This window comes from Pecten maximus, chromosome 2 (genome assembly GCF_902652985.1).
Source record: "Pecten maximus chromosome 2, xPecMax1.1, whole genome shotgun sequence".
Taxonomy (NCBI): Eukaryota; Metazoa; Mollusca; class Bivalvia; order Pectinida; family Pectinidae; genus Pecten; species Pecten maximus.
Window position 1 is genome coordinate 5,183,019 of NC_047016.1, and position 26,781 is coordinate 5,209,799.

A 26,781-nucleotide genomic window follows, 5' to 3' on the forward strand; every position below is an offset into this window, starting at 1 on the left:
TTGACGTTTTGTTTTCAATTGTATCATTATTTTTCGTTAAGAAGATACCCGGAATAGCGTGACATCATTTGATCTTTCTTTACAATATTTAACTACTCATATATTTTATATATACATATATATATTTGTATACATTTTAACTATATACATTTCTTTTTTCAATACCATATAACTAAAGGTCATATCTACTCCTTGAAATCAACGATAGAGTTATAAATAGTAGATTAACTTCAGAATGAAATGTTTGAACTATTTGTTCCGGTCCTGTGTCCTAAAGATTAAAACCTTGTTGCCAAACATTGAAATTAAGGTGATATTTTGTTTTGTTTCATGAGCGTGTGAAAACAATATTTACAAACATATTTCTGAATGGTATAATTATGTATGATGTTTTATCATTGATACATCTTTATCATTATGTATTATATATAATCATTGATACGTCTTTATCCACAATATTTATGATAACAGGACGGTATTACGCATCAAGCTTATTTTATGGACAGTTTGTGTTAAGAAATCTAAATAATATTGTTATATTGGACTAGCATTACAGATCAAGTTCCTTTCCACGTTATTGCATGTGCTTTCAAAGTATTCAGACATTCGTTTCCTTCTGTTTCCGTCCTAGCCTTCATTACAAATACCCTAGGTTTCGACAGCTAACAAATAGACATATGAACACGCACCATTTCACGGTTTGCGACATGATTTGCATCGCCAATTTTTTATACTAGGCAGTTTGTCCGTGGTAAAGTCCAGCTCTACTCTCAAACCTGATATTTACCCACCACCTGTTAAACAATAGCAAATATACTGCATCATGACAACCATCGAATTGTAGTCAGGAAAGTCTGTTTTATAAACAATACATACCAGTAGATGACAATGCGAGACCAACACGGAAATAGACACAGTTACATGCTAGTCCTTATCTAGTAATGCGGCAATCTATGTGGCACATACGTAGATAAGGAAAGACCGAGGAAGAACATGTCTACCAACGTCGTTTGTCTGGTGCTTCTGGCACTGGTATCAGGTCAGTTATCAGAAAGTTCCTTTCGGTTCCATGTTTATTGATGTTTATACAATTAATGCCATGTTTAATCTCTTAATATGTAACATGTTAACTCAATTGAAATAGCCCATGTTACCCATCATATGGCCAAGTTAACGTACATAGATTATATTGTTACTTGTATAACCTGTTATTAAGTAAGTATATTCTTCAAAACTGAATATTTATACCAAACTAAGAGATTTGTTTTTTTAATATTCCTCACAATTTAAACAAACATAAAATAATACTCAACTACTGCTTGAGTGAAACAAAGTTATTATATATAGTGATGTAAATTACAATTAACAACTTTAATATCAGTTTTTGATGGACTGGACTGGACTGGACTGGACTGGACTGGATGGATATTGTTATGTGACAGCAATAGCTTTTTTAACATTATAATAATGATTTATAATCTTACTGTTCTTATTTTATTATTTGAGAGAACTCCAAACATCGACAAAAAATTATTTTACAAATTAAAACTCTCCTAATATGAAATACCATAATATGCAGAGTTGCTGATGAACTACCATGTATCTCTGTTGGGTAGATGGTCGATGTGTTGATACACAGGGACGTTATGACCTGTTTCCCAAAGAATCCGTACTTGGCACCTTATCGGTAAATCTGCAATAATGGAATGATGATAATTGATCTAATGAAGTTCTATAATACTCAACTTAAGTTGGAGTTCTCTCTCCTCATGTGTGATAGTGGATACCACTGCAAAATAACACATGTAAATATTTATTCGACTGTAATAATTTGGAAAGGACTTACGTGGGCGTAGCCTTTGAAATTGAATTTGTACAACCTAGCTGAAGTACGACAACATATTAGCCGAGGAAACGTATACAAAGTGTTAAGTATAACATCTTCCTTTAGTACATGACGACAGAGCGACAGTCTATTTCATAAGTATGTCTAATGATGGTAAAACATACTTGGTAATTCAACGACTCATATCTTATATCATGTACAATCTAAACAAGATTCGTTTACAATCTAAACTACATGTAGATGCGTTTACAAGCTAAACAAGATGCGCTAAGAAGGACGAAACAGATGTGGGTATACAGTAGTTTAATTTACTTTTGCCCTGTTGTATCTGACTCTCAATTTGATTTGAAATTCATTACAATCAATGTAACAATATATGGGGTGTCTTTTGTACAATCTTTATATAGTGGTCCAGCTTTGGCATCGGCAGGTCATACCTTTAGTTTGTGTACCAGAAAGCTGATATTTGGCTTAGATGTTTTCGAGGAGTCAATAGCTGGCCTAAAGAAATAGTCTTCTCTAATTTGTTGTACCTATATTTGAAGGTCGGCTGAAATGTTTACTCATCCAGTGTATGTTCTAGAAAGCAAACATTTTCTTGTTCTTGGGGGATTCACCATTGATAAAGCAGTCCAAAATACGATTTAAAAAAAAATACTTGGGCTTTATTTTAGGCTAAAGATTTCTGGTTATGTTTCGGAGCGGGTTAAAATGTAGTCAGCATAGGTTATATAGGAGATATAATTGATATGTTGTGAGTCCCGTATTGAAGGAGATACTCAAGGATGTTCTTTTTAAGGCCTACTATTATCGCACTACATGTATGTAGGGCCGTGTACCCAAGGACTGGTCTCATTTGGTTAGTTTATATCGTCGAGTCAGCTCTCTAAAATAAACAAGACAAGCGGCGTTTGCAAAATGGAAAATATCGGTGAAAGAGCAGTGACCCAATATTTGCATGAAAAAAAATTTAAAACCTCAGGATATCCATAATCATGTGGTAGTAACATTAGCGAAAGATGCCCCTTCATATGATACAGTGAAAAGGTGGGTGGCGGAATCTAAGCGCGGCCGACAGAGCCTTAAGGATGATCCCCGTTTCCTGGAAGGCCTGTCAATGTTGCAACCCCAGAAATGGTCAATAAAGTTCATGATATTGTTATGACTGACAGACGAGTCACAGAAAGATACATAGCCAGTAGAGTTGGCATTTGACAGGAAAGACTACATTTCATTCTGACCGAGGATCTGGCAATGAGAAAGCCTATGGTACCAAGACTTAACACGGTTGATCAAAAGCACACCAGGCGCACATTATCGCGTGCTAATCTTAACCTTTTTGAGGAATATCCTGCCAACTTTCTTCAGAGATTTGTCACTATGGATGAAACATTGGTCCATCATTTTACCCCAGAGGCCAAGCAACAATCGAAACAATGGAAGCACCCTGGCTCAAAGAAGGCAAAGACTGTTCCATCAGCTAGAAGGGATATGGCCTCGGTTTTCTGGGGTGCAGATGGTATTCTGCTGATAGATTATCTCCAAAAGGGACAAACAATCAATGGCACATATTATGCTTCCATTCTGAGGCAGTTACGGGGAAATATTAAGCTCACTAAAGGTGTGTTATTCCATCAAGACAACACCCCTGTTCTCAAGTCTGTCATTGCCATGACTGCCATTCACAATTATGGATTTAAATTGATTGAACATCAGCCTTATTCACTTGATCTCGCTCCATCACACTTTTATCTATTTCCAAAACTGAAAACAGCTTTTTCAGGCACCCACTTTCAGCCCGGTGGTGATGTCATACATGCAGTGGATGCCTTTCTGAACAGACAAGAGAAGGAGTTCTATAAAAAGTGGCATTGAGGCCTTTAAACATCACCGGCAAAAGTGTATAGATACTGAAGGGGATTATGTTGGAAGATAAAATGTGCCCGGCAAACTCAAATCCTTCAATATGAGCCTCACAACATATTTATCGGCCCTCGTATATACATGTACACATGTTTTGTACGCGATGATGATATCTGTCTGATATTATTTTTTCACTGCGGCATCTGGTGTAATTGTACATACAGTAGAGGTAGATCACCTTAGAGCAATACCGACCAATAGAACATACGATGAATACGATCGTGATAAGCCTTATCAATGTAAAAAAAACATGAATTTCACTGAGGACTGTAGTGTACGCATACAACAAACAAATTTAAGTGTTTCTGACTGCAGCTGGGGAAGCGGGTGCGTGCCATGATGGCTGGCAGTCATTCAGGGAATCATGCTACCTTTTCTCAAGGGAGAAGGATAACTGGGCAATGGCGAACGTAAGTGTTTAGTTCATTCCCGAGTAAAATATAAATAAAACAGGTATATTTCAATACATCCCTTAACGAAACCGATACCTCACTTCGTAACGGTTATGCAAGATAGGTGAATATGCTTCAATGAAAACCGCCGTATGTTTTTTTTTTTTTTTTTTTTTTGAAATAATATCTCGCACAGGAAATAATTTAACAGATGGATTTATTTTACGTTCGGCATTAAATACGAACACATTTTACTTACCTGTGCGAAATAAGTATGCTCTCGATATGTTATGTAGGGGTGATTCATTATATATTAGTTCAGAAATATACTGACCAGGTTATTCATCTGATTAATTTTCTTTCTTTTTCAGTTCAACTGTCAATTATTTCCACAGTGAATTAGTAACTATTACTGATGCCGATGAAAACAACTTTCTGAAATCAGAACTTATGCGCCTTCATCAAAACGGTACGGTTGGTGTAAGGCGTAATTTCTTACGGACGTCATATCAAATTAGTTAAATTATCTCTAATTATTACTATGTAATCACATCTGATCATATTTAGTTAAACTATCTCTAAGTATTACTATCACACCTGGTCTTATTTTTACTTATTCCTTTTCAAGGATTTTATTTATACATGTATCTATACATTTTGTTCGTAATTGGCCCTCGTTTTACCGGTTTAGATACAATTTCGTTAACCTTAATATGTATTTTCGTGTTTTGAATCGGGAGATAATACATCTGCGCTACTGTAAAATATAGTTATGTGATAATGATTTATGAGGCAGTGCCATATATACATATATATATCGCAGACCCGCACAAGAACGGAATGTGTTACTTCACCAGTGGAACAGATACACACGTGGAGGGCGAATGGGAGTGGGCCACCAATGAACAAAGGTTTACATTCACGGACTGGTACCCTGGCGAGCCCAATAATAATTACCAGGGCAGATTGGAAAACTGTCTATGTTTGTACGGATATCACGACTTCCGTTGGAACGATGAGCCATGTGAGCTCCAAAACCACTTCATCTGCCGGGCAGAACAGTAAGCCATTTTAGATTCATATCAGTACCGATTAATTAATATATATCACTTCTAATTCAATAAATAGGGTTCAGCATACACATGTAGATTTCCACAGTAATATAGTAAAGCATTTTATAATCCCGAACGAAAGAAAACCAAATCTGGTGTCTATTACATGTACTGCTGTGTAATTAGATCTTAGAGCAACTTGGCGATTTTTTGCACCTACGTTATACTGAAGATGTCATTTCGTTGAATAATTGATCCTATTTCTCGATAGTTACATACTTGCTTTCCCTGCCTACGGTGTTCATGTCACATCTGATTTGTCATTCAAAGGCGTCGTGTTCCAAATATCACGATTTCCGTAAAATACGTTCACGTTGATAACTGATTGTCAAACAGGGTTTCGAAAGACTCAGATTAATAATGACTATGTAGAATACTGTACGACCATCATGCTCAGAAGTCGTTGGTATTATATTGAGTTTGGTTTATGAACAAGAGATCCCAGAGGGATCTTGGCGCCCACCATTGAATGATCTTTATAGGTTCCATGTCAGATTGATCTTTTCTCAACTTTTCTCTTCATCTAAGTCTTACTAATCTGTGTAAATTCAGAAACAGCCCTCTAGTACTATTCAAACAAGGGGAACCTATATATAAAATTTAAGATTTAGCGATAATGGCTGTCTGTCGGCCATGTTGTTTTCGGATTGGTCCCAAAATGCAATACCAGGGACCAAGGGGAACCTACATATGAATTTCGAGAAAGATCCCTTCAGTACCTTCTGTAAAATAGCGATAACAAACTTCAATTGTCAAAATCCAAGATGGTTGCCTGTCGGCCATGTTGTTTTCCTATTGGTCCCAAGATGCAATATGCAAAACTACAGACCAAGGGGAACCTACAAAATGTTTGAGAAAGATCCCTTCAGTACTTTGCGATAACAAACTTCAATTATCAAAATCCAAGTGGATGCTGTCGGCCATGTTGTTTTCCGATAGGTTCCATTCAGATTGGATCTGCCTACTAGGCCCGGGGGAACCTTAACTATGAAATTCGAGAACAGTCCCTCAGTACTTTCTGAGAAATGCGCTATAACAACTTCAATGTAAAATCAAGTGGCTGCTTGGCCATGTTGTTTTCCGATTGGTCTCCAAAGCATATGCTACCAGGCACAAGGGGAACCTACATATGAAATTTCAGAAAGATCCCTTCAGTACCTTCTGTACAATAGCGATAACAAACTTCAATTTCAAAATACAAGATGGCTGCCTGTCGCCAGTTGTTTTCTGATGGTCCCAAAATCAATATGCATAACTAGACCAAGGGAACCTACACTTGAAATTTCAGAAAGATCCCTTCATAGTTTCTGGAATAGATAACAAACTTCAATTGTCAAATCCAAGATGGCTGCCTGTCGGCCATGTTGTTTTCCGATAGGTCTCAAAATGCAATATGCATAACGAGGCACCGAGGGGAACCTACATATGAAATTTGAGAAAGATCCCTTCAGTACTTTCTGAGAAATAGCGATAACAAGCTTCAATTGTCAAAATCCAAGATGGCTGCCTGTCGGCCATGTTGTTTTCCGATTGGCCTCAAAATGCAATATGCATAACTAGGCACCGAGGGGAACCTACATATGAAATTTGAGAAGATCCCTTCAGTACTTTCTGAGAAATAGCGATAACAAACTTCCAATTGTCAAAATCCAAGATGGCTGCCTGTCGGCCATGTTGTTTTCCGATTGGCCTCAAAATGCAATATGCATAACTAGGCACCGAGGGGAACCTACATATGAAATTTGAGAAAGATCCCTTCAGTACTTTCTGAGAAATAGCGATAACAAACTTCAATTGTCAAAATCCAAGATGGCTGCCTGTCGGCCATGTTGTTTTCCGATTGGTCTCAAAATGCAATATGCATAACAAGGCAACCAAGGGAAACCTACATATGAAATTTGAGAAAGATCCCTTCAGTACTTTCTGAGAAATAGCGATTACAAACTTCAATTGTCAAAATCCAAGATGGCTGCCTGTTGGCCATGTTGTTTTCCGATTGGCCTCAAAATGCAATATGCATAACGAGGCACCGAGGGGAACCTACATATAAAATTTGAGAAAGATCCCTTCAGCACTTTCTGAGAAATAGCGATAACAAGCTCCAATTGTCAAAATTCAAGATGGCTGCCTGTCGGCCATGTTGTTTTCCGATTGGCCTCAAAATGCAACATGCATAACTAGGCACCGAGGGGAACCTACATATGAAATTTGAGAAAGATCCCTTCAGTACTTTCTGAGAAATAGCGATAACAAACTTCAATTGTCAAAATCCAAGATGGCTGCCTGTTGGCCATGTTGTTTTCTGATTGGCCTCAAAATGCAATATGCATAACAAGGCAACCAGGGGAACCTACATATGAAATTTGAGAAAGATCCCTTCAGCACTTTCTGAGAAATAGCGATAACAAGCTCCAATTGTCAAAATTCAAGATGGCTGCCTGTCGGCCATGTTGTTTTCCGATTGGTCCTCAATATGCAATATGCATAACTAGGCACCGAGGGGAACCTACATATGAAATTTGAGAAAGATCCCTTCAGTACTTTCTGAGAAATAGCGATAACAAACTTCAATTGTCAAAATCCAAGATGGCTGCCTGTCGGCCATGTTGTTTTCTGATTGGCCTCAAAATGCAATATGCATAACAAGGCAACCAGGGGAACCTACATATGAAATTTGAGAAAGATCCCTTCAGCACTTTCTGAGAAATAGCGATAACAAGCTCCAATTGTCAAAATTCAAGATGGCTGCCTGTCGGCCATGTTGTTTTCGATTGGTCTCAAAATACAATATGCATAACTAGATACCAAGGGGAACCTACATATGAAATTTGAGAAAGATCCATTCAGCACTTTCTGAGAAATAGCGATAACAAACTTCAATTGTCAAAATCCAAGATGGCTGCCTGTCGGCCATGTTGTTTTCCGATTGGTCTCACCACAAAACCACGGACGCAGGGCGATTTGAATAGCCCACCATCTGATGATGGTGGGCTAAAAATTCAAGTCCAGTGAGCCAGAAACTCAGCTCTATAAGGGCCTTTTGCTTTAGAGTTTTAAGCTAGAAATAAGGTAATAAAGCCAGCAGGAGGCCCAATGATGTTATCGAAAAGTTATTTAAAGGAAAAGGTTGACGTCTGACGGCGGGACTAAGCTCATTTGCACTTTCAGCAAATGCAGCATAGTGATGGTCATATGATTACACACTAAAATATTTCTTTTTCATGTTGATTTTTTTCAGAGCTAACCACAACACCGAGGTGATAGGCTAAATGGTATTGAAGTCCCGTAAACAACCCAGTCACAGACGGTACACACTTTACGTCTTTGTTCAGAACTCATAAGTAAACTCTGACTTAATTGAGTCAATTTATTATCAATAATCATTTTTTATCATTTAATGTGAAAGTTGCAATTGATATATTTGCCTTTCACTGCTACATACAGGTATTAAATACGTCAAAAAAAAATATTTGTCTTTACAAACTTCTTGTGTCTAGTGTGCAAACACTTGTTAGTAAGTATAACCCAATGACGACTAAAAGGACCTTGTGACATTTCAAATTGAGATATACACAGGGAACAATGCCGCAAAGTTTTCATATATCATATGGAATAAAAAAAAAATAATGGACTGACTGGATTTTACGAGTTTATAGTCGTATACGAACAGTGATCAGAATGGGAAGTCATGGATTAGATTACTAATAATCATTTGTATCAAGTTCATTTCAGACAAAATTCTCAACAAAAGTACTACATTAATGCACAGTGTCCCATAACTAAGTGATGGGAAGAAAACGAGAACATAGAACGAGGACGTAATTATTTAGAGAATGTGGATTTCATGAGTTTCAGTAAAAACATTAACTCACAAATAACAATGCATGTTATAACACTTGTCCCAGACGCCCAGACGCACTCGCACCCAATCAAAAATGAAACCATACGAAAGTAATATATAAAAGATACATAAGAACTAATGTGCTATAAATAAAAAAAATATTAAGAACATCTCTTCTCTCTACATTCAAACACCAAGTGTTAGCAATGCTTAAGAGTATAGGAAGCTAAGGAGGGCAAAATTGTCCCATGATTTGTGTAATTCATTTAAATAAAGACACAATACAACACAACATTTCACACTTTTATCACTTAAATACCACAAGAGTATTCCTATTTGAAAGGCACATTTCACCACAAACGACATGCTGGTGTGTTGTACCAAGACAGTGGCTATATACCCTTACTACGGTCTTTACTACAACAGTATATTAACCTCTTCTAACAGGCAAAAAAAATGAATACACAATATACTACAGGCTATTCCAGAAAAAAAATACCTACCCAACAGGAGGACTCCAGGTATGTCAAACAGTGACCACCCATAGAAATGATTCAATGCGAAATGTACCATATAATAAACTGCATCTTCTCCACAGCACCTACCAGGTACATTGTATACCTGTAAAATTTCTTTTCTTCGTGAGTCCTCCTGCGGGATGTATATTTTACTGGCATAGTTCTAATTATAATAGACTATATTATGCTAACTATACATTGTTCCTAGGAATGTTTCCTCTCGTATTCATTTAAACAAGACAATTAATGAAATAACTTAATTTAAATTTACACACAACGTAGTGCAATACAACGCTGACATTGCAACATTTACCATAAAGTCAATTTTTACCCCACAATACCTCATTTAAATTGGGAATGGGTAAGTAAACTGAATAATTAAAAAAAGAAAAAAAAAAAAGGGGGGGGGGGGGGGGGGGGGGTAAGAAACATTTCATCTATGCCAATTTATATAAAAAGTGCAGTATTCCAGATACTCTTGAGTCTGTGTCCTTTAAATCATATAAAAGTTTTCTCAGTTGGTATCAAAGCCAATGGCTGAGATGGGTAGTAAAACCAGACAGGCTTATCACATTTCCTGTGAATACTAGTTATAGTCCATGGGTGGAAATATATCATCATCAATATCTACTCATACTCATAATGTTCAACAAATGAATAATGATACATTCTGTGATTTACAATCAGATAATCTGATGATGTCATCACAGCTGATTATGTCATCTCTATTTCAAATTCATCCTTACATTTGATTGGTTAAAATTCATCCTTACATTTGATTGGTTAATGTTAAATGTTTCTTTTAACACTAGAAAAATAGTTATTTTCTTTAATCATGAAACCTTTTATTTCACAGTCAAAACTGTATTGAAATGCTCACACAATAGCTATCATGATTCGTCATGATGTGATAACAGACGTAACAATTACAACTGGATTCTGATGATAAAATTATGCTCAGCTAGTAATATTTACAGTTAAGAATAAAGTTAAGCTAAATTTTCTGAGAAAAATGGCTGCTGTACTGCATGTTATACTAAAAGTATTGTTCTATAACTTAGGTTCTCCAATCATTAGGTTGTCATTTCCGAAGATATTTTCAGGGTCAATGAAATTCTTGATAGCACGCATTGAACCAAGGCCTATATCCCCAACTGTCTGCTTCAAGTACCGTTTCCTCAGCTTACCCACTAAAAAGAAGCAAAAATGAAGCTCTAATACATTTTGTATTTTGAAAATATTAAATATCTGAAACTGTAAACTTGATATTATGAGCCATCCACCCAGTGTTAGGACTTTAAACATGAAAATATATCAAGTCCATCTGGAATATTTCAGCACATGCTCTCCCTTCTATCATGACTGGACATTAATTGAGGATCATAGTTGACTGTTTGACAGAGAATCATAGTCTCCATACATTTGTATTCCAACTGTAATCAACTACAGGTGTCATCCAATCTTTTTACCATTATCCTTCCCCTAAGTTGTGTTCTAATTATAGAATTGTCTCTCCTATCCACAAACATGTCCTTCCATTACAATTCTACCACAATTCATCTCACGGCATTTACAATATGTATTATTTTCTCACATAACCCCCTCCTCTACTCCCAAGTCACATTTCCATGGTAATACATTGTATTCCCACATAACCTCCTCCTCTACTCCCAACTGTCACATTTCCATGGTAATACATTGTATTCCCACATAACTCCCTCCTCTACTCCCAACTGTCACATTTCCATGGTAATACATTGTATTCCCACATAACCTCCTCCTCTACTCCCAACTGTCACATTTCCTGTATTGCCATGTTTCTCCCAAGTCTGTATATTTACCTCCATGGTGATGGGATATACTTCCACCATTGGCAAGGATCTCCTCTCTGGCACAGTTCTGAAAACATGTATATTATAACGTTTTAGATAAAGTGTAGTTATATATATAATTAGTAATTATTTTACATATGCGTATAATTTCATTAAAATAATTACTACAGATCACAAATTGGCAGGCTCTATATTATTATATTGTTTTAATCACACAGATTTAAAAAAACTGAAGTATACTTATTGTTAATGCAATAAATAATGAATAATGAAATATTTACCTCGATGTCTTCATATATCTGTACAGGGTTTGACAGACCACGGTAGTTGAAACCAAAGTAAAAATATACACAGGCGCCAGCATCATATGTCTGCGTGACTCGACAGGTGATGTAAGGTGGAAACTGGATTCCTCGCTTTTTACACTCTCGATCTAGTCGGTCCTTTACGTTGTTACACAGGTCCAGACATCTATAACATATAAGTACTAGCTTTAGCAGGTTTCCTGACCTCATAGTGTTTTATCCTTAAATCCTGACATTCACTGCTACTTTAGTATCTTTATCAATTGACAATTACCATTAAAGAAAATAATAGTGATCATAAAACTAGGGATTTATTGATGAAAGAGGATGTGTTACAGCTAACTGAATATTTTTACTTATATAATGTAGAGAATTAGAGTAAGATCAAGGTTGGGAAAAAGTCATACAAAATATTGATCAAAAACAATGTCAGCAGTAATTAAGATTTTCATTCAGAAAGGGAGAAATCTTCCTGGATACCATACACTGTATATCTGCAACTGATAGAACTGAACATACCTGTCCCATGATACTAGGACTAAACATACCTGTCCAATAACACTGGGACTGAATATACCTGTCCCATAACACTGGGACTGAATATACCTGTCCCATAACACTAGGACTGAACATACCTGTCCCATGGCACTAGGACTGAACATACCTGTCACATGACACTAGGACTAACATACCTGTCCCATGACACTAGGACTAAACATACCTGTCCCATGACACTAGGACTAAACATACTTGTCCCATGACACTAGGACTAACATACCTGTCACATGACACTAGGACTGAACATACCTGTCCCATGTCACTAGGACTGAACATACCTGTCCCATGACACTAGGACTGAACATACCTGTCCCATGACACTAGGACTAAACATACCTGTCCCATGACACTAGGACTGAACATACCTGTCACATGGCACTAGGACTAAACATACCTGTCCCATGACATTAGGACTAACATACCTGTCACATGGCACTAGGACTAAACATACCTGTCCCATGGCACTAGGACTGAACATACCTGTCACATGACACTAGGACTGAACATACCTGTCCCATGTCACTAGGACTGAACATACCTGTCCCATGACACTAGGACTGAACATACCTGTCTCATTACACTAGGACTAAACATACCTGTCCCATGACACTAGGACTGAACATACCTGTCCCATGACACTAGGACTAAACATACCTGTCCCATGACACTAGGACTGAACATACCTGTCACATGACACTAGGACTAAACATACCTGTCCCATGACATTAGGACTAACATACCTGTCACATGACACTAGGACTGAACATACCTGTCCCATGACATTAGGACTAAACATACCTGTCCCATGGCACTAGGACTAAACATACCTGTCCCATGGCACTAGGACTGAACATACCTGTCACATGACACTAGGACTAAACATACCTGTCACATGGCACTAGGACTAAACATACCTGTCCCATGGCACTAGGACTGAACATACCTGTCACATGACACTAGGACTAAACATACCTGTCCCATGTCACTAGGACTGAACATACCTGTCCCATGACACTAGGACTTAACATACCTGTCCCATGGCACTAGGACTGAACATACCTGTGACATGGCACTATTAACATACCTGTCCCATAACACTAGGACTAAACATACCTGTCACATGTCACTAGGACTGAACATACCTGTCCCATGACACTAGGACTGAACATACCTGTCACATGACACTAGGACTGAACATACCTGTCACATGACACTAGGACTAAACATACCTGTCCCATAACACTAGGACTAAACATACCTGTCCCATAACACTAGGACTAAACATACCTGTCCCATGACACTAGGACTAAACATACCTGTCACATGACACTAGGACTAAACATACCTGTCACATGACAATAGGACTGAACATACCTGTCACATGACACTAGGACTAAACATACCTGTCCCATAACACTAGGACTAAACATACCTGTCCCATAACACTAGGACTAAACATACCTGTCCCATGACACTAGGACTAAACATACCTGTCACATGACACTAGGACTAAACATACCTGTCCCATGGCACTAGGACCAAACATACCTGTCCCATGACAATAGGACTGAACATACCTGTCCCATGACAATAGGACTAAACATACCTGTCCCATGACAATAGGACTGAACATACCTGTCACATGACAATAGGACTGAACATACCTGACCCATAACACTAGGACTGAACATACCTGTCACATAACACTAGGACTGAACATACCTGTCACATAACAATAGGACTGAACATACCTGTCCCATGACAATAGGACTAAACATACCTGTCCCATGACATTAGGACTGAACATACCTGTCCCATGACACTAGGACTGAACATACCTGTCACATAACACTAGAACTGAACATACCTGTCTAATGACACTAGGACTGAACATACCTGTCCCATGGCACTAGGACTAAACATACCTGTCCCATAACACTAGGACTAACATACCTGTCCCATGACACTAGGACTAAACATACCTGTCTCATTACACTAGGACTAAACATACCTGTCCCATGGCACTAGGACTGAACATACCTGTCTCATAACACTAGGACTGAACATACCTGTCCCATGACACTAGGACTAAACATACCTGTCCCATGACACTATAAACATACCTGTCCCATAACACTAGGACTAAACATACCTGTCCCATGACACTAGGACTAAACATACCTGTCCCATGACACTAGGACTAAACATACCTGTCCCATGACACTATAAACATACCTGTCTCATAACACTAGGACTGAACATACCTGTCCCATGACACTAGGACTAAACATACCTGTCTCATAACACTAGGACTGAACATACCTGTCCCATGACACTAGGACTGAACATACCTGTCCCATAACACTAGGACTAAACATACCTGTCACATGTCACTAGGACTTAACATACCTGTCCCATGACACTAGGACTAAACATACCTGTCCCATAACACTAGGACTAAACATACCTGTCCCATGACACTAGGACTAAACATACCTGTCACATGTCACTAGGACTAAACATACCTGTCCCATGACACTAGGACTAAACATACCTGTCACATGACACTAGGACTGAACATACCTGTCTCATAACACTAGGACTAAACATACCTGTCACATGTCACTAGGACTAAACATACCTGTCCCATGACACTAGGACTAAACATACCTGTCACATTAAACAAGGACTAACATACCTGTCCCATGGCACTAGGACTGAACATACCTGTCACATGACACTAGGACTGAACATACCTGTCCCATGACACTAGGACCAAACATACCTGTCACATGACACTAGGACTAAACATACTTGTCCCATGACACTAGGACTAACATACCTGTCCCATGACACTAGGACTAAACACACCTGTCACATGACACTAGGACTGAACATACCTGTCCCATGACACTAGGACTGAACATACCTGTCTCATAACACTAGGACTAAACATACCTGTCCCATGGCACTAGGACTAAACATACCTGTCACATGACACTAGGACTAAACATACCTGTCACATGACACTAGGACTAACATACATGTCACATGACACTAGGACTGAACATACCTGTCCCATGGCACTAGGACTGAACATACCTGTCACATGACACTAGTACTGAACATACCTGTCCCATGACACTAGGACTAAACATACCTGTCCCATGACACTAGGACTGAACATACCTGTCCCATGACACCAGGACTGAACATACCTGTCCCATGACACCAGGACTGAACATACCTGTCCCATGACACCAGGACTGAACATACCTGTATCTGTCCCATGACACTAGGACTGAACATACCTGTCCCATGACACCAGGACTGAACATACCTGTCCCATGACACCAGGACGGAACATACCTGTATCTGTCCCATGACACTAGGACTGAACATATCTGTCCCATGACACTAGGACTGAACATACCTGACCCATGACACCAGGACTGAACATACCTGTCCCATGTCACTAGGACTAAACATACCTGTCACATGACACTAGGACTAAACATACCTGTCACATGACACTAGGACTGAACATACCTGTCACATGACACTAGGACTAAACATACCTGTCCCATGACACCAGGACTGAACATACCTGTCCCATGTCACTAGGACTGAACATACCTGTCCCATGACACCGGGATTGAACATACCTGTCCCATGACACTAGGACTAAACATACCTGTCCCATGACACCAGGATTGAACATACCTGTCACATGACACTAGGACTGAACATACCTGTCCCATAACACTAGGACTGAACATACCTGTCCTATAACACTAGGACTAAACATACCTGTCCCATGACACCAGGACTGAACATACCTGTCCCATGACACTAGGACTAAACATACCTGTCCCATGACACCAGGATTGAACATACCTGTCACATGACACTAGGACTGAACATACCTGTCCCATAACACTAGGACTGAACATACCTGTCACATGTCACTAGGACTGAATATACCTGTCCCATGACACTAGGACTAAACATACCTGTCACATGACACTAGGACTGAACATACCTGTCCTATGACACTAGGACTAACATACCTGTCACATGACACTAGGACTGAACATACCTGTCACATGTCACTAGGACTGAACATACCTGTCCCATAACACTAGGACTGAACATACCTGTCACATGTCACTAGGACTGAATATACCTGTCCCATGACACTAGGACTAAACATACCTGTCACATGTCACTAGGACTGAACATACATGTCACATGACACTAGGACTGAACATACCTGTCCCATGGCACTAGGACTGAACATACCTGTCACATGACACTAGTACTGAACATACCTGTCCCATGACACTAGGACTAAACATACCTGTCCCATGACACTAGGACTGAACATACCTGTCCCATGACACCAGGACTGAACATACCTGTCCCATGACACCAGGACTGAACATACCTGTCCCATGACACCAGGACTGAACATACCTGTATCTGTCCCATGACACTAGGACTGAACATACCTGTCCCATGACACCAGGACTGAACATACCTGTCCCATGACACCAGGACGGAACATACCTGTATCTGTCCCATGACACTAGGACTGAACATATCTGTCCCATGACACTAGGACTGAACATACCTGACCCATGACACCAGGACTGAACATACCTGTCCCATGTCACTAGGACTAAACATACCTGTCACATGACACTAGGACTAAACATACCTGTCACATGACACTAGGACTGAACATACCTGTCACATGACACTAGGACTAAACATACCTGTCCCATGACACCAGGACTGAACATACCTGTCCCATGTCACTAGGACTGAACATACCTGTCCCATGACACCGGGATTGAACATACCTGTCCCATGACACTAGGACTAAACATACCTGTCCCATGACACCAGGATTGAACATACCTGTCACATGACACTAGGACTGAACATACCTGTCCCATAACACTAGGACTGAACATACCTGTCCTATAACACTAGGACTAAACATACCTGTCCCATGACACCAGGACTGAACATACCTGTCCCATGACACTAGGACTAAACATACCTGTCCCATGACACCAGGATTGAACATACCTGTCACATGACACTAGGACTGAACATACCTGTCCCATAACACTAGGACTGAACATACCTGTCACATGTCACTAGGACTGAATATACCTGTCCCATGACACTAGGACTAAACATACCTGTCACATGACACTAGGACTGAACATACCTGTCCTATGACACTAGGACTAACATACCTGTCACATGACACTAGGACTGAACATACCTGTCACATGTCACTAGGACTGAACATACCTGTCCCATGACACCGGGATTGAACATACCTGTCCCATGACACTAGGACTAAACATACCTGTCCCATAACACTAGGACTGAACATACCTGTCCCATTGCATTACGACTGAACATACCTGTCACATGACACTAGGACTGAACATACCTGTCCCATGACAATAGGACTGAACATACCTGTCCCATGACACTAGGACTAAACATACCTGTCTCATTACACTAGGACTAAACATACCTGTCACATGTCACTAGGACTAAACATACCTGTCCCATAACACTAGGACTAAACATACCTGTCACATGACACTAGGACTGAACATACCTGTCCCATGACACCGGGATTGAACATACCTGTCCCATGACACTAGGACTAAACATACCTGTCCCATGACACCGGGATTGAACATACCTGTCCCATAACACTAGGACTGAACATACCTGTCACATGACACTAGGACTAAACATACCTGTCTCATTACACTAGGACTGAATATACCTGTCACATGGCACTAGGACTGAACATACCTGTCCCATGACACTAGGACTAAACATACCTGTCACATGACACTAGGACTGAACATACCTGTCTCATTACACTAGGACTAAACATACCTGTCACATGACACTAGGACTAAACATACCTGTCACATGGCACTAGGACTGAACATACCTGTCACATGACACTAGGACTAAACATACCTGTCACATGGCACTAGGACTAAACATACCTGTCACATGACACTAGGACTAAACATACCTGTCTCATTACACTAGGACTGAATATACCTGTCACATGGCACTAGGACTGAACATACCTGTCCCATGACACTAGGACTGAACATACCTGTCCCATGACACTAGGACTGAACATACCTGTCACATGGCACTAGGACTGAACATACCTGTCACATGACACTAGGACTAAACATACCTGTCACATGTCACTAGGACTGAACATACCTGTCTCATTACACTAGGACTAAACATACCTGTCTCATTACACTAGGACTGAACATACCTGTCTCATTACACTAGGACTAAACATACCTGTCCCATGGCACTAGGACTAAACATACCTGTCACATGACACTAGGACTAAACATACCTGTCACATGACATTAGGACTAAACATACCTGTCTCATTACACTAGGACTAAACATACCTGTCTCATTACACTAGGACTGAACATACCTGTCTCATTACACTAGGACTAAACATACCTGTCACATGGCACTAGGACTAAACATACCTGTCACATGACACTAGGACTAAACATACCTGTCTCATTACACTAGGACTGAATATACCTGTCACATGGCACTAGGACTGAACATACCTGTCCCATGACACTAGGACTGAACATACCTGTCACATGGCACTAGGACTGAACATACCTGTCTCATTACACTAGGACTAAACATACCTGTCCCATGACACTAGGACTGAACATACCTGTCACATGACACTAGGACTGAACATACCTGTCACATGGCACTAGGACTGAACATACCTGTCTCATTACACTAGGACTAAACATACCTGTCCCATGACACTAGGACTGAACATACCTGTCCCATGACACTAGGACTGAACATACCTGTCCCATGACACTAGGACTGAACATACCTGTCACATGGCACTAGGACTGAACATACCTGTCTCATTACACTAGGACTAAACATACCTGTCCCATGACACTAGGACTGAACATACCTGTCACATGGCACTAGGACTAACATACCTGTCTCATTACACTAGGACTGAACATACCTGTCTCATTACACTAGGACTAAACATACCTGTCCCATGGCACTAGGACTAAACATACCTGTCACATGACACTAGGACTAAACATACCTGTCACATGACACTAGGACTAAACATACCTGTCACATGACACTAGGACTGAACATACCTGTCACATGACACTAGGACTGAACATACCTGTCACATGACACTAGGACTTACATACCTGTCACATGACACTAGGACTTACATACCTGTCACATGACACTAGGACTAAACATACCTGTCCCATAACACTAGGACTAAACATACCTGTCACACGTCACTAGGACTAAACATACCTGTCACATGACACTAGGACTAAACATACCTGTCACATGACACTAGGACTAAACATACCTGTCACATGACACTAGGACTAAACATACCTGTCCCATGGCACTAGGACTGAACATACCTGTCCCATGACACTAGGACTAACATACCTGTCCCATGTCACTAGGACTAAACATACCTGTCACATGGCACTAGGACTGAACATACCTGTCACATGACACTAGGACTGAACATACCTGTCCCATGACACTAGGACTGAACATACCTGTCACATGACACTAGGACTGAACATACCTGTCACATGACACTAGGACTGAACATACCTGTCCCATGGCACTAGGACTGAACATACCTGTCCCATGACACTAGGACTGAACATACCTGTCCCATGACACCAGGACTGAACATACCTGTCCCATGGCACTAGGACTGAACATACCTGTCACATGGCACTAGGACTGAACATACCTGTCCCATGACACTAGGACTGAACATACCTGTCCCATGACATTAGGACTAACATACCTGACCCATTGCATTACGACTGAACATACCTGTCACATGACACTAGGACTTACATACCTGTCACATGACACTAGGACTAAACATACCTGTCCCATAACACTAGGACTAAACATACCTGTCACATGTCACTAGGACTAACATACCTGTCCCATGGCACTAGGATTGAACATACCTGTCCCATGTCACTAGGACTAAACATACCTGTCACATGACACTAGGACTGAACATACCTGTCCCATAACACTAGGACTAAACATACCTGTCCCATGACACTAGGACTGAATATACCTGTCCCATGACACCAGGACTGAACATACCTGTCCCATGACACTAGGACTGAACATACCTGTCCCATGACACTAGGACTAAACATACCTGTCCCATGACACTAGGACTAAACATACCTGTCCCATGACACTAGGACTAAACATACCTGTCCCATAACACTAGGACTAACATACCTGTCCCATGACACTAGGACTGAACATACCTGTCCCATGTCACTAGGACTAAACATACCTGTCCCATGTCACTAGGACTAAACATACCTGTCCCATGGCACTAGGACTAAACATACCTGTCCCATGGCACTAGGACTAAACATACCTGTCCCATGACACTAGGACTGAACATACCTGTCACATAACACTAGGACTAAACATACCTGTCCCATAACACTAGGACTGAACATACCTGTCCCATGGCACTAGGACTAAACATACCTGTCCCATGACATTAGGACTGAACATACCTGTCCCATGACACTAGGACTGAACATACCTGTCCCATGACACTAGGACTAAACATACCTGTCCCATGACACTAGGACTGAACATACCTGTCCCATGACACTAGGACTGAACATACCTGTCCCATGACACTAGGACTAAACATACCTGTCCCATAACACTAGGACTAACATACCTGTCCCATGACACTAGGACTGAACATACCTGTCCCATGTCACTAGGACTAAACATACCTGTCCCATGTCACTAGGACTAAACATACCTGTCCCATGGCACTAGGACTAAACATACCTGTCCCATGACACTAGGACTAAACATACCTGTCCCATGACACTAGGACTGAACATACCTGTCACATAACACTAGGACTAAACATACCTGTCCCATGACATTAGGACTGAACATACCTGTCCCATGACATTAGGACTAAACATACCTGTCCCATGACACTAGGACTGAACATACCTGTCCCATGGCACTAGGACTAAACATACCTGTCCCATGACATTAGGACTGAACATACCTGTCCCATGACACTAGGACTGAACATACCTGTCACATGACAATAGGACTAAACATACCTGTCCCATGACACTAGGACTGAACATACCTGTCCCATGTCACTAGGACTAACATACCTGTCACATGACAATAGGACTAAACATACCTGTCCCATGGCACTAGGACTGAACATACCTGTCCCATGACACTAGGACTGAACATACCTGTCCCATGGCACTGATGTCTCGAATGACTCTGCTACAATGTAGTACTCAAACCCAAGATCCTGAAAAATAAACATGTTATGATTGAATTTATTTTGATCTACAATATTTTTTTTGTAATAAGCCTAAACACATAAAGACAAAGTGGGGGACCGACTCATCACATGACAAAAAATAGCATCAATTGTCGTTTTTACTCAAATGCAATATACCCTGTCTATACTTATTACTATAGGTATGGGGAAACTGTGGGATAAACACTGTAGGTTACTGTGTGGATTTCGATATGTTACAGAAAGGATGAAACTGTTAGTGCCATATTACCCTGAGATAAGCTATAACAAATGTCAACATGTAGCCCCTCTCTCCATTGTCAGCTCCTGCGGCTAGACCTCTGTAACAGTACAATAAATAGATACACTGCCATTAATCAAAATCTTGTTTAACCAATTTTAGAGAAGATGCGCAATTATTAAATTCAGAATCAGAATTCAGAATCACTTAATATTTATTTAAATTAATGGACAATACACAATGCAAGTCATACAAATGATCACAAGATATATTATGTACAATAAATCTACAACTTTTTTTTCTTATCGACTGTAATGGTACTTATTAGTTCATCATGAAAAGTAAACCTACCCGAATTTTGATGCAATTTCATACACTCTCTTTTCTTGTGCAGCCACTTCCTGAAAATACAATGCTACTGTAAGCACAGGTAGCCTATGGAAGTCATACATATACATATATAGTAGACAGTTTAACCATTCAACAGCCAATTCCTAATGCTAAATGAAAAGATCTGGTTTGCAGAAACAATGTCACTTTACACCTTAAAATTAGAGGCAGATCACCTGTCTGTTGCAATACTCTAAGATTCTTATTTCTGGTTATATTACTCTTTTAGTATTATAAGAAAAGAATGAGGTTGTCTGATCAGAACTATCAAGAAGGGAAAAGGTTGGCAATTATGTAAAAAGTAAACCCAATTACACCATACCTGTTGGGTACCTTCAAACAGAAGAGTTGCAACACTGAGCTTCTGCGGATCAAATCCCTTCAGCTTGGTAATATAAAATTTCTTAATTCCGTCAACAAAGCTTGTCAGCATGGATCCACTCTCTGGCTTCAGGGCATGACCTATATATGTTAGAATTTCTATAAGTGACAGTCGAAGTATAGAAACATATACATGTTCATGCACCATTCTGTAATATGCTTTTAACATAAATGATAAACATCATAAGTTATTTGTCCTGTCACACAAAGATTATCAGTCAGATATTACGAATCTGATGTATCATTATTGTACATATATATCATGTAACAGTAAAAGAAATTAATATTCAACGTTTAATTTAAGATGCATATAGACAGAGATAAATGTAACATTTGAATACCGATCCTCAAATTGTTATTTTTTTTAATAGTAAGAATGTGTATGCTGACATACCAAACTGGAACTGTTGGTTGTCCATAAGCCTGATGGAGGCTGGGGCACATCTCTGCATCAAAAATTAAAATCATCATTAAAAAGCCCAAAGGTTAACAAACTTATCTGTCTAAAACTTCTACTGATATATGTCTCAAACTCTGGTCATTAGACTGCAATAAACATTGACTAAAGCCCATGACCAACTATGAATCCAAAATAACTAGATGTCTGAGTGGATATCTATAGATATAACCCAGGTCACCAGATGTCTGGGAGGATATCTATAGATATAACGCAGGTCACCAATTGTCTGGGAGGATATCTATAGATATAACTCAGGTCACCAGATGTCTGGGAGGATATCTAGATATAACCCAGGTCACCAGATGTCTGGGAGGATATCTATAGATATAACTCAGGTCACCAGATGTCTGGGAGGATATCTAGATATAACCCAGGTCACCAGATGTCTGGGAGGATATCTATAGATATAACCCAGGTCACCAGATGTCTGGGAGGATATCTATAGATATAACTCAGGTCACCAGATGTCTGGGAGGATATCTAGATATAACCCAGGTCACCAGATGTCTGGGAGGATATCTATAGATATAACCCAGGTCACCAGATGTCTGGGAGGATATCTATAGATATAACCCAGGTTACCAATTGTCTGGGAGGATGTATATAGATATAACCCAGGTCACCAGATGTCTGGGGGGATATCTATAGATATAACCCAGGTCACCAGACGTCTGGGAGGATATATATAAGAGATAACCAAGGTCACCAAATCTAGGTGGGTATATCTATAGAGACTTACTTTAAATGTAGGGCTATTATCTGATAGTGCATTTTAATGAAACTAGACTGAGTAGAAGTGGAGTATAACATTTCCTAGCACAATAACATTATGTTTCAAAGTCATCTTACCTGCTTAGCAACCTCTCTCAGACATGCCACTCCATTCTCAAACCCTGGAAACACGATGGACCCATATTTCTTACATTCTGGTAGAGGTCTCACTTTGATAGCTACTTCAGTGACCACGCCAAGTGTACCTGTGTTGGAGCACCAAAAAAGTTAGAAAAGAACATAATGAACACCAGAAAAGTTAGTAAAGTTCATAATGAACACCACAAGAATTAGCAGAGTATACACAAGTGAAGATATGTTAACTGGACTTATCAACTAGGGGAATACAAAATATAACCCACAAATAGGTATAAAGTAAATGCAGTGAAATATCTAGATAAACATTCTCAAAATATCGCAATATACATTGTATGATAACAATATAGAAAACTGAGGTTGCTTGAACTACTTCAACAGAGAAATTGTGACTTTGACAAAATTGCCAGCTATGAATCACAGGTCAGTATTTAAGTCTTTCAAGGAAAAAAAAATAATTAGAAAAGGGAAATCCAACCTCACCTTCTGACCCCATAATGAAGTGGTGAATGTCTGGTCCTGATGATATTCGTGGTACTTGACAACTTTTCTCCATGACACCCTTAGGAGTCACAAACTTAATGTGTACAATCTGCCAACCCAAACAAATATATCAGTAATTCCATAATCACTACAACAACAATACTCATTATAGACAAATTTATACATTAAGAAGCATTCCATTAATTCCAGAAAGTAGTTAATTGAGAATTAATATCACAAGAATTACACGTAATTATATGTCTCACATGTCTTCTACTTCTACAATCATTTAGTGTATGAGTAAGACGACATTTGGTATTTATTGTATTCATTGTACGTTGTAAATACCTGATTTTTATGTCAGAAAAGATTATATTTCTTTAATGTTTTTTTCTCCAAATACAAAAGGTGACTAATTAAGCTCAACCCCCATTTAATCAGAAAACTTAAACATAGTACAATCAATTAACAAAATCCAATTAACGGTAAACTGTAGGTGAAGTACAGAATTTGAAATGCACCTAGATATGCCCTGCATAGGTGAAAGTATAATCCAGGTTTGGTTATGACAGCAGAATACTTTGTGAGAAATTAAACTTATCTCCCATTTAAACAGAAAACTTAAACATGGCCCAATTTATTCACATCGCAACAAAGTCCAATTAACAGTAAATTTCATTAGAAATTCTGAATCTGAAAGGTGTCTTGGGATGGTTATATACAGATACATGTATGTTCCAGGTGCCATGATGACAGCTTATATACTTGGACAGAAATATCGAGTTTAACAGAAGTGTTGACGCTGTTGCTGCTAGGAAAGTAACACTGTTTTGGTTTGTTTTTGTTTAACGTCCTATTAACAGCCAGGGTCATTTAAGGACGTGCCAGGTTTTGGAGGTGGAGGAAAGCCGGAGTATCAGGAGAAAAACCACCGGCCTACGGTCAGTACCTGGCAACTGCCCCACGTAGGTTTCGAACTCGCAACCCAGAAGTGGAGGGCTAGTGTTAAAGTGTCGGGACACCTTAAGTAAAGTAACACCTATGATGCAGGGCCTGCTTGTAGTATTTGGTGACTACATGACTGAACAAAATACGTGAGGCCCGTCACATCCCATCCAGAGCAATTATGGCAAAAAGTCTTGCCCATGGACACAACCAGCTTCCTGAGAACTACAAACTGACACGGGTAGAGAATGTCGAACTACACACATAAGATTTTTATCTGAGGTTACATGGCCAATGCTCTAAACAACTCAGCTATCACAACCCTCTCATAAAATACCAGTGACTAAATAAGAAGGTATAAAGTACTAACTAAATCCTCTATGTTGCCATAGATGTTCTTCTTCATGCCAGAAGCTCGGGTAGCTACCCAGCCCCCTAGGGAGCTGAACTCCATGGAGTCAGGTTCATGACCTGTACAGAACCCTTTCTCGGCTAGCTGCAAATCAACAAAACAAAAAGGGGAATTATTTGATAGATACATCAATATTTCTTATGAAAAGTTTTGCATGCTAGCACAAACATATTTTTAAAGCAATACATTCTGTATAAGCCATGGCCAAATATGCACTCATTCCCTATACATCAATTTGTGTAATTCGGAAGAACATCTTCAGATCTTGAAAATTATTTGTTCATTAACCTAATTTATCTATTATGACTGTATTTACCCGCCGTTCCAGGTCTTGACCTATGATCCCTGCTTCACATTTGGCTATCAAGTTCTTCTCATCTACCCACAGGATCTTGTTCTTATAAAAAAAATACATAATTAGGTTAAAGAATATCTAAAATGAAAGAAAATGGTAAATTTGCAGCTGTATATTCAGAGATTCTATCATTTTCACTATCGGGGATTGCTACAGGACAAAGGTTTTTCTTCTATGAAATGTCCAATGCCACTTTTACAAGGGGCCAGTCTTGAATGTGTCTCTTTACTTCCATAACTACATTGTATGTACATGACAAAACATATTTCAGCCTATCCTGCATGGCTGTTTTGAGTGAAGATATCACAAAAGTTTATAATGGTTCTATGTCAGAAAACATTCATATATATTTTTGTAAATCTGTAATTCAAATTAACCGTGACCAGCTATGGATGTACATGTATGACAGATATCTACAGGTAGGCATTTACTGTTTCAGACATCCTATGTACTGTGTCCT

General features: G+C 39.4%; 2 protein-coding genes across 2 annotated transcripts in view; one reads left to right on the plus strand and one right to left on the minus strand.

Moving 5' to 3' along the window:
• Positions 1-440: 440 nt before the first annotated feature.
• LOC117314915 (perlucin-like) lies at positions 441-9,561 on the plus strand. The gene is made up of 5 exons (XM_033869015.1): positions 441-1,039; positions 4,085-4,179; positions 4,533-4,630; positions 4,985-5,222; positions 8,512-9,561. Exons 2-5 carry the CDS (start codon positions 4,106-4,108, stop codon positions 8,540-8,542), a joined length of 441 nt encoding a protein of 146 aa, XP_033724906.1. The 5' UTR covers positions 441-1,039; positions 4,085-4,105; the 3' UTR covers positions 8,543-9,561.
• Positions 8,627-26,781, minus strand: part of LOC117314867 (alkyldihydroxyacetonephosphate synthase, peroxisomal-like) — a 29,822-nt gene continuing 11,667 nt past the window's right edge. The window contains exons 8-19 of the mRNA XM_033868986.1: positions 26,283-26,363; positions 25,925-26,050; positions 24,610-24,718; positions 24,109-24,236; positions 23,194-23,245; positions 22,741-22,880; positions 22,380-22,429; positions 22,059-22,128; positions 21,735-21,796; positions 11,746-11,935; positions 11,474-11,531; positions 8,627-10,822 (exon numbers count right to left, since the gene is read on the minus strand). Coding sequence (XP_033724877.1) covers positions 10,683-10,822; positions 11,474-11,531; positions 11,746-11,935; positions 21,735-21,796; positions 22,059-22,128; positions 22,380-22,429; positions 22,741-22,880; positions 23,194-23,245; positions 24,109-24,236; positions 24,610-24,718; positions 25,925-26,050; positions 26,283-26,363 — 1,206 coding nt within the window. The 3' untranslated portion in view covers positions 8,627-10,682. The remainder of the gene's footprint in view (positions 10,823-11,473; positions 11,532-11,745; positions 11,936-21,734; positions 21,797-22,058; positions 22,129-22,379; positions 22,430-22,740; positions 22,881-23,193; positions 23,246-24,108; positions 24,237-24,609; positions 24,719-25,924; positions 26,051-26,282; positions 26,364-26,781) is intronic.